Source organism: Apaloderma vittatum, unplaced genomic scaffold, assembly GCF_000703405.1.
Source record: "Apaloderma vittatum isolate BGI_N311 unplaced genomic scaffold, ASM70340v1 scaffold1734, whole genome shotgun sequence".
Taxonomy (NCBI): domain Eukaryota; kingdom Metazoa; phylum Chordata; class Aves; order Trogoniformes; family Trogonidae; genus Apaloderma; species Apaloderma vittatum.
In genome coordinates, this window is record NW_009713039.1 from 15,695 (window position 1) to 25,640 (window position 9,946).

At 43.3% G+C, this 9,946-nt stretch overlaps 1 protein-coding gene across 1 annotated transcript in view; it reads right to left on the bottom strand.

Moving 5' to 3' along the window:
• Nucleotides 1-233: 233 nt before the first annotated feature.
• Nucleotides 234-9,946, bottom strand: part of LOC104273014 (24-hydroxycholesterol 7-alpha-hydroxylase) — a 25,760-nt gene continuing 16,047 nt past the window's right edge. The window contains exons 8-12 of the mRNA XM_009868192.1: nt 8,118-8,251; nt 7,184-7,279; nt 5,464-5,552; nt 1,434-1,521; nt 234-305 (exon numbers count right to left, since the gene is read on the bottom strand). Coding sequence (XP_009866494.1) covers nt 234-305; nt 1,434-1,521; nt 5,464-5,552; nt 7,184-7,279; nt 8,118-8,251 — 479 coding nt within the window. The remainder of the gene's footprint in view (nt 306-1,433; nt 1,522-5,463; nt 5,553-7,183; nt 7,280-8,117; nt 8,252-9,946) is intronic.

Below are 9,946 nucleotides of genomic sequence, written 5' to 3' on the forward strand. Positions count from 1 at the left end.
AGCAGGAGAGCTTCATTTTTACATACTAGGAGGTAGGCAGTCAGGTTGGGAGCACAGATACGACTATCCTGGTGTGGCATTCCACACCACAGAGGATGTACAGCATTTAAAGTCGAAATTAAGAACTGTTAAGGCAGAGAACCTATCTGAAGATGCGGGATAGTGAAGCAGCTCAGTGGTCCCTCCATCCAGGGGTGGCTGGCAAAGGAAGGCAAGATACTGCTGGGCAGTTTTCATTCCCAGCATTTATACTGGACCCGGAATGGTGCCATAGGTTGCTGTGTCCCCACTAAATGTAAAGGGCTCTGCAAAAAGAAGAAAATCAGTAGAAATATTTAAGTTAGTTCAGGTAATGGAATTATCGTCGTGCTTTGATATTAAGATATAAACATGTTCTTGGAGATTTGATCCCAGAGAACCAAAACCAAATACTGAAAAGTTTTCTTGGCTTTACTGAAGCCATTGAGGAAGGCCTTCATGATTACTTATTACACTCACTCTGACAGAGGATGACGCATGAGATTTTAAGAAACTCGAATGTTTTTAATATCTCCATCAGAATAATTGCCGGTGGGTGCAGACCCAAGTTACGATCAACTGCAGTGACAGCTGGCATGGCAACACATCACTGGTCAGGAAAAGGCAACCTCCCTCCATATTCTGAGTGGGCTTTCTACCACTGCTTGAGATAAACATCTCATGTTCTTCAAGGAGAGCAGAGGAATTAAGTTCTCTGAGCTTCCAGCTTCCAGCCTAAAGGGCAATCCTACAAAGCTCAGGCCACATGAGCTGCTCCCTCTTCTCTCCTTGGCAGTTTAGCTACAGGGCGTGTGGGTTATGCACCAGTTGTGACAGGTAGACACGCTCAGGTAGTAGCAGTTCATGTCTGTGAGGAACGATGATTTTTGGAGAGCAGAAGGGACACAGTGAAAATAAAGAAGGAAATTACTGCTGAGAGCAGAGACTGTGCCACTCTCCCTTAAGGGTAAAATCTTTTTGTGTCACAGTTGCTCCTTCAGTCTCACCCTAACCATTTATCCTCCAACACTGACTGTGTAGTGGAAGAGCGCTGCGAGTGCTGCATCTGATTTCATACCCTTAAAGTATTAGTAATCCAATTTCATATTCATTGTTTTTGTGAGTGGCAGAAAGCAACTATAAAATCTCTTGTAATGTTTAGGCAATGATGAGATGAAAAATTCTTTTGGGTGTTTTCTTGTACACACAATGCAGCCCCACTAATATTGCTGGCATTACTCTGGGTTTTCCGAGTTAAAATGAAGATTGAGTTATTCATTACATGTTTTATTAACATTCCTCTAAAAGTTTTGCTTCGTTATACATAACAACAGTTGAGCAGGGTTGTTCAGCTGAGCGTGATGAATGAAGGATATGGAGATGTGGAATGCCATAAAAATGCCTGGATCTTTTACCTCCTTTGGTACTGCATCCAAAAGCACAAATTTGTATTTGGATAGGAATAGCACAACGAACAGCTGGATTTCCATGATAGCAAACCACCTGCAAGAAAAGGGAGAAAAACATTGGCTGTCCAGCCTGAACCATCACACGTGTATTACCATCAGGTAAGCAACAGGGTGTCTTTGCCACATTTTACATTCCATGTTTTAGTTCCGCCTGAAAGTTTATCTGCAGTAGGAAAATATGCTGGGGCTTTGTTCAGCTTCATTACTCAGCGAAGAACACGAATGTAGCGGCTGCCCCTTCTTTCCGGTGAAACATTAGACTGACAGTATCCCTCTGACACCCTATTTTAAACCAGCCCCTTATCATTACGGTTTTTTCCACTGTGTAAACATTTATGTTCTCCTAACGCTTGCTGACTTGAAATAACTTCACAGGAGTGAGAAGACAGTCAAATATAGAAAGGGCTATATGACTAATTGTGCTATATAAAGTTATATAATACAGCTGGGAGCCTGATGACATCAGAGTAGCTGTGACAGCGGGAGTTATTATTTAACGTGTCAGCATTAGAATGCAGTATGAGACCCAAGGGCATGCGGGTTTTTTTCTGTAACACTCTCAAGAAAGGTCTTTGTTAGTCAATCTGGAGAAGATTTTAGATAATTGCAGGCGAACTCCTCTAGGCTATTATTTTTTAATTTCGATAGGTACAAGGGCTTTCTGCATTCAGACACCAGCATGCACCTGTGCCAGGTCATGGGATTATTCATGTGCAGAATTTAGATGTAAGTCTTAAGTATCCAGTTAAAATAGTAATACTACCTTGCTTTTCTACACACTTTATTTGCCATTATTTGAGAGATGCTGGAAACCTTGGATAAAACAGCTAATGGGGAATTCACGAGGGAGAAGGCCACAGGGCTGCACATGGTGTCAGCCTGGATTTGGCCTGGGAGCTGTGAAGAGGATGGTAATTAGCCCCACAAGACCCAAACTAACTCCTGCAGAGCCACCCAGAGCTGTGCATTGAGCTGCCCTGTGCCCTGGAGTGTGGAGGATGCTCATTTGTTTCAGTGTAGCTTCAGACCCAAATTATCTCTGTGATTTCATATCAGCAGAATCACAGATTCACAGAACCACAGAATCACAGAATCGTGGAACTGTTGAGGCTGGAAAAGATCTCTGAGATTATCAAGTCCAGCCTGTGACCCAACATCACCACATCAGCCAGACCAGGGCACTAAGTGCCACATCCAGCCTCTCCTTAGACACCTCCAGGGACAGTGACTCCACCACTCCCCTGGGCAGAGCATCCCAGTGCCCGAGCACCCTCTCCGTGAGGAAGGGCTGCCTGAGATCCAACCTAAACCTCCCCTGATGCAGTTTCAGGCCGTGCCCTCTCGTCCTGTCACTGGTTGCCTGGGAGAAGAGCCCAACCCCACCTGACTGCACCCTCCCTTCAGGGAGCTGTAGAGAGTGATAAGGTCCCCCTTAGTCTCCTCTTCTCCAGCTTAAACATCCCCAGCTCCCTCAGCCTCTTCCCACAGGACCTTGAGATAGGGAGCTTTTTGGTGACCTTGAGCTCGGGGGAACGCAGTGCCAAGATTTGTCAATGACAATTAGCTCAGATCAGGCGGGACTTGCTCGCCCAAACTCCCTGCCGGCAGCACTGCACAAACGTGGGCTCCTTACATTTTGCACAGCACAGCCCTGGGCCCTGGTCCTTGAGGTCCTGCCCCTTAGCCATCCTCACTGATTTGGCACAGATGTTCCATGATGCAAACAAATGCCAAAATGCCTCTGGGTTGCCCTGGAAGTGGAAATGCTGCATTTCCAGAGGCGATGGATATAACTGATAACCGACTGCAGCACTTCCCACCATCTCAAAGTGCTTTTTCCCAACAGGCTGCTGTTGTTATTCTGCTCTGCAAACATTGACGCTGAGGCACAAGGATAATAAGCAACACACATGTCAGAGGGTGGCTGGAGGGACAGTCCAGGAGTGAAAGGCAGGACTACAGAGTCGCAGCGTGTCCTTCTCTCCCACGGCACGCTGGACTGAGCAGAAACCGTGAGCTTTCTTCTTGCAAAACGCCCTTTAGTTCCCACCTGTCTTTCATATTCATAACTGAGTCCTAGAGCAGTTTTCTGGTGAAAACTCTGAGTCACTGATGCCTGCCCGTTTTATTTAGTGACAAGGGGGTTTGACAAAGATACACTTTCTGAAATTTTGCCCCCAGTGCGCTGCTATGTATTTGTGTTGTGCTGGAACCCAGGGGCCCCGCTGTGGATTGAGATCCTGCAGTAAATGGAGTTTGAGAATGTAATCTTGGCTGCTGTGCTGAAGGTAGGAGATGACAGATGGATCCATGAGAGATAAGCACAGTCACACAGGCAGTAGTCACCTGGTAAGACAAAAGCAGCTTCACTGCCATCAAATTTTTGCTTTAGGTAAAAAAGATGGCACAGAAATGGCTTTGCGGGAGCTTTTCTCATATGAGTTTGATAGAATATTTGACAAGTAAGTTATCTTCTAGCTTTCAGTTTGATTAAATTAGCTTTTAATTTCAAGATTAATTTTTGCAATGGAGAAATTAAGTGTTTAATACATTTCATTTGGAAATCTCAGTACTGAATTAAATGCAAATGCATCTTAAACTTGAAATATCATTGTTTCATTCAGTCATACAAAAGAAATCTTCAACTTGGAATGTAGATACATCCTTTGATTTAATTTCCTTTCTTCCCACACTACCACATTATTCCTTTAGAATTGTCACTGAAAAGCATGAAGGTATGTGTTAGCATGTGGGCTGCCAAAGGATTTGACAGGTCTTTTGTCTGTCAGCAAGAATAAGATTCTTCATCCGTTGCCTATGTAGAATTCTTATAATTTCCTTTCTAACCACAAACTTAAAGATATTATCAGAGGCCAGAGAACAGCCTGAACAAAGAAATAGGTCAGTATATGTATAAACAAGCAGCTTCCAGAAACACTGTTTTGCAGCTTGTGCTGTACCTGCTGATGCCTCTTGTGAATTCTGCTGCTGCCCTTGCTGTGACTGAGGCTGCGCTCGTATTTAGTTCAGCAATATGGTACAAGCCATGGAGGTACAGCAGTGAGTGAGCACCGTCCTCTGGCAAGCCTAAATGTCTTTGTGTCTTTAATGTCTTCACAAAGTTTCCCTGACCCTCATGGCCAGCCTGCTATAGGGTGCAGATTCAAGAATGCAGATCCTATGTAACACCCTCTATACTCCTTGCGCTACACAGGACTCTTGAGTTAAATGAGCTAGTTTTAAGGGTATTTGGTTACTTGCTTCTTAGAGAAGACCAGGTTTTGAAGGCAGAGAATGGAGCATAGAGGTGTTTGAATACAGAAATGAGAAGCAGCTGGCTTCCTGGGACTTGTTCCAGGAAGAGGGACAGCAGAGAAAGCAGCAGAAGGAATGCAGGAAGCACGGAGGCTGGCATCGCTGGGGGAGTGAGGAGCGGCAGGATCCGCAACTTAAGCCATCGTACAATTGTGTGGGCCTTAATGCAAAGACAAGATTCAAACAGAGAGGAGCCAGTTAAGACAGTTGAAGGTTAGCAAACATGTCAATGGCATTAGAGAGGATGGAAAGAGAGTCTCAGACCAGAGAATTGTTCCTCAGGTGTAGTTTAGAACTGATTTGTGGCAACCTACATGTCTGTGTCTGTAAATTGGCGTGTTTGTTTGTAAGTGGAAAAACTCTCCCTTGACAAAAGATGCCTCGGCAGCAGCGGAGCTGAGCTGACTTTCCTCCCTGGGGGATAGCCCTTGATATACTAAGTCTCAGATTCTGCTTTTACGTTGTGACTTAGCCTGTCTTTTCCAGGAATGAAACCGCTTTCAAATCAGTTTAAACAAGGCCCAGGTGATACTGAACATTAGGGGACTTACAAAGAGCACAGCAATGAAACCACTTTATCTCCAAGTGTAAGAGGAGCCCAGTTCAACGAGTTGTTCTCTGCAGGGTTTGGGAATAAATAAACCCCAGCTGTTTCACTGACCTTCCTGGACACTGATGCTTCCCTCCTCCAAATGCCACAAAGCTGTCCAAGAAAGCATTCTTCTCTAAATTTGCCTCTTTCCAACGATCCTGTGGGAAGAAACATTTTTTTCCAAATCAGCCTTATATAAATAAAGCTTAACTTTATTTCTCCAGGCTAAAAATGACCTTGGACAGCTAATCCTCAATGCAAAGTTGCGCTAATGCCTTTTTTTTTTTCTTTTTTTTGCATTCAACCTGTTAGCATTCAAGTCTGCATTCAAAAAGCAGCACCAACTCAGGAAAAGAAACGAGGCACCTGTTCAAAACATACTCAGCTGCCTCAAAGTACTGAAACATCTATAAAAATACAACCTGCTTTTAAATATGTGCATATTCAACCGGTACCTTCCCTTAGCCACGAAATTGTGTCAGGGCACACAAACATCTTGCACACAAACCATTTCGAAGACGCCGTGCACAGACAAATGCAAGGTACGTCAGCTGTCACACGAGAGAAAGACAAGGTTTGCCCAGCTCCACTCTCAGGTGCATGTCAGTGTGCGAGAAAAGGAACTATTCCCAGCAAAACCAGCCTGCCTGTACCCACAGGGCTCCTTGCTTCATCCTGAGTTGCTTTATGAGAAAAGGAACAACATAAGGAACAAGGCAATATGGGCTGAAGTTTGGGCGGGTGACACTTAGAGAAGTAAATCTCTTGAACGGTGGGTGACAGACTGTACTGGCCTCCAGAATCTCAGTGTAACTCTGCCATGGCCTTTGAGTAAATACTCTGTAAATTTTATGGTGGCTAACTCCTCTGATGAATCTGCCTTAGAGAATATGTAATCTTGTGTTTGTTTATTTTGTTGGTTTGGGTTTTTTTGTTTTGTTTTGGTGGGTTTTTTATCAGTCAGGGCTATTTAGAGCTTTCTGAAAAGGAAACCATCAAAATGCAATAAAAGCAAGAAAAACAGTCTCAGTGGTGATGAAGCCAGATGATAGGTTTGGAATGGCAATCTCCAAGGGGTACTTACCTATTTCTCATGGAAAAAGAATGAGTTTCTTAAAAAAAATCAGCTAGCTTGCTTTTTGGGAATAAAGTCACTAAAGAAATAAGCTGCTGCTTCCAGGTTTCTGCTGAGGGTTTCAAACAAGCAGGAATTGTTTATGAGGGATTTCAAATTGGTGACAAGTTTGCCAGAAGGGAAGTTTTCTTCAAATTACCCCTTGACATATTTCTATAAAAAGGACAAACTATTCCATAGTGAATGATGCTAAAAAGAGCAGTTACATGCCTGCCCACACGGCCACCTGGGGTGGAATAATAATCAAGAAACTCTAGAGGAGCTACTGAATTAGCAGAGCTAATACCTACCAGCAATTGTCTGACTGGAAAGCTCAAGAACTTGCGTAAATACGTGGAGGTGAACTACGCAAAAAGATGACGGGGAGAGGAGAGTACTCGGAGTTGGGTTCAACAGCAAAATCAGTGGGGTCTTTCCACGGTGGGCTTTGAGTCAAGGTCAGAGTGATGTAAACCAGAATCATATTATCTGCAACGTGCAACTGAACTTTAAAGTCTTGCTTATTCCCAGGGGCTCCTCCTTTCTGCGCACATACAAGGCCATTCTCCAGACAATGGGGAATACCCAATTTTAAATCCATTTGTTCATTTACTTTTGTTGTGAAATAAGTGGAGTAAAGGCAGCAAAATACCCGCATGAAGAGTGACAGCTTACAGGTTTGAACATTTCCGGGTCAGGAAAATATTTTGGATTCCTGTGCAACCAATATGGTGACAACATGAGCATGTCACCTGCAGGGACGGTGAAATTCTGAAAAGGAGAAAAAAACTCTGTGAAAAGAGAAAGCCACAGATTCAAGTCACAAAACAGTCTCTCCTTAGTACTTCTTTTCCATCAGCAGAAGGTCCTAAGGCAAGTGAGGGCGACGAAGCCATGGTGGGCATATGACATGTCTGAACCTTTTCTTGCTATTACCCTTCTTTCCATAAGTAAGATCTAAACAGTGGAGAGCACGGAAAGACTATTTTTGTTCTAATTTGTTTTTTTTCAAGTAGAGAAATAATAGAAATATTATTTCTGCTTTTTCCTGCATCTTGATGTAGCATGTGAACTGGTATTTTTTCACTAAATCTTTTGTTAAACAAAATGTGAAGAAATTCATAGAAAGACAGTAGACATTTATGGGCTTTAATAATTTCTTAAATAAACATGAGTGCTGATTCCATAAGGGAATGTTTTTCTCCCCAACTTCTATTTGTTAGACTCCTGAACACCGGCACTTCTCTTTCGAATGGCAGCAAAAAGGACAGACAGAAAAGGAGTTTTACTGGTTACTAATTTGTGATCCCTTCTACTATATTTGTTGTGTCTGGTTGCTATTTCATATGCCATCAGCACAGTATCGCTAGCTCAGTTCAATTCCATTTAAAAATAAATTCAAAATTGAAGGTAAGACTGTGACAAAAACCACTCTTAAATTAATAATGATTAAATTAATGATGATGAATAAATCTGTTAAATGAAATATAAACAGGAGATTGCAGAACATTTTTACTATTTTAATTTTATCCTGATCTTTTGGGAGGTCCCTTTCCAGACAAATCATACAGCATGCTTTCAGGGAAAAATAAAAGCCTACAAAACTCACCTGAATTTTTATTGGATTTACTACTTTCTTGGTGATTGCACCTGGAGACCTCAGCCGTATGGCTTCCAAAGTGCACCATTTAATAAAAGGGAGCTTCTTAAGGTCCTCTTCAGAGACTTCTATATTATCTTTACCTGTTGTGGCATGAGAAAGAATATATGTAAAAATTAGATTTCAACTTGTTTTGATACATGCTGACATGTCTTGCTTTAGACCTTCTGATAGAATAACTCAAGACTTTAAGACCTGGTTTACACTCAGAAATTTTCTTTATAATTCAAAGTAAATAAATGGACCAAACCCTGTACAATTTAAGAAAAGCAACTGGAGATAATTTAATAACTCTAAGGGAGGCGTAGGTATGCCATTGGCTGGAAGAGGCCAAATAAAGGTCAACTTGGAAGTTAAGAGTCCCTGGACTTTTTCAGTACTTTGGTAGGACACTGCTTGGAAATCCCAGGATGAAGCCATGGCTGAGCTCCTGGGCTGTGTTAATGCTGGCAAATAAAACAGAGCCAGGAGAAATGCTTAAGTACTGGTTCGTGATTATCCCTGCTGGTGAATTATTTACATGTTCCTTGATGGGACTTTGACCCATGTCAACTAAGAGCCTCTCATGAAAGTCCACACATTGTTCAGGGGGCTGCAAATGTGAATCACTCCTCCCAGTAGGTGGCTGGTTTTGGGGGAAAAAGATGAACCATCTGGGGGTCAATCATGCTGGACAAATTGGCCTCAGATGAAAGAAAAAAGAACAGTTCCTGGTCTGTTTTTCCACAAAATTGCTGTAATTCTGGTAAACGTGACACCATGAAAAGCATCTGAATGGAAGGATCTCATCTGACTCTATCACAGACGCATGAAAAAAACACAAGATAGGTTAATACAAATCAAAGTATAAATGATAGGTGTGGAATGAAAAGATTAATACATATGCTTCTTTTTTCTACCTTCTTTTGCTAATATCAAAAGGGACTTTGCTTATAAATAAGGATTGAGCATATGCTAATTAACTCAGAGCTGGATTCCATGTTATCAGTCTCACCTCCGTGCCTGGTAAGATTATGGAGCAGATCCTCCTGGAGGCACTGCTGAGGCAGAAGAATAATGAAGAGGTTTTTGGGTACAGTTTTTGGGCTTCACCCAAGGCAAAACCTGGTGGCCTTCTATGAGAAGGTCACAACATCAATAGACAAGGGAAGAGCAGCTGACATCATTTACTTGGACCTGAGCAAAGCCTTTGACACTGTCCCACATGACATCCTGGTCTCCAAGCTGATAAAATATGGGATTGATGGATGGACAATTCTGTGGATAAAGAACTGGCTTACAGCTGCACCCAAAGAGTGGCTGTCAATGGGTCCCTGTCAGAGTGGAAGCCAGTGGCAAGTGGAGTCCCTCAAGGATCAGTCCTGGGACCAGTCTTGTTTAACATCTTTGTCAGCAACATGGACAGTGGCATCGAGTGCACCTTCAGCAAGTTTGCCAATGACACCAAGCTGTGCGGGGCGGCTGACACTCTGAAGGGCAGAGATCCCATCCAGAGGGACCTCAACAGGCTGGAGAGGTGGACCCAGGCCAACCTCATGAAGTTCAGCAAGACCAAGTGCAAGGTCTGGGCAGTGATTGGCTTGAGAGCAGCCCTGAAGAAAAGGACTTGGGGGTACTGGTGGACGAGAAGCTCAGCATGAGCCGTCAGTGGGCACTTGTAGCCCAGAAAGCCAATCGTGTCCTGGGCTGCATCACGAGGGGCATGGCCAGCAGGGCGAGGGAGGTGATTCTCCCCCTCTACTCCACTCTCGTGAGCACAACCCTTGAGTACGTCCTGC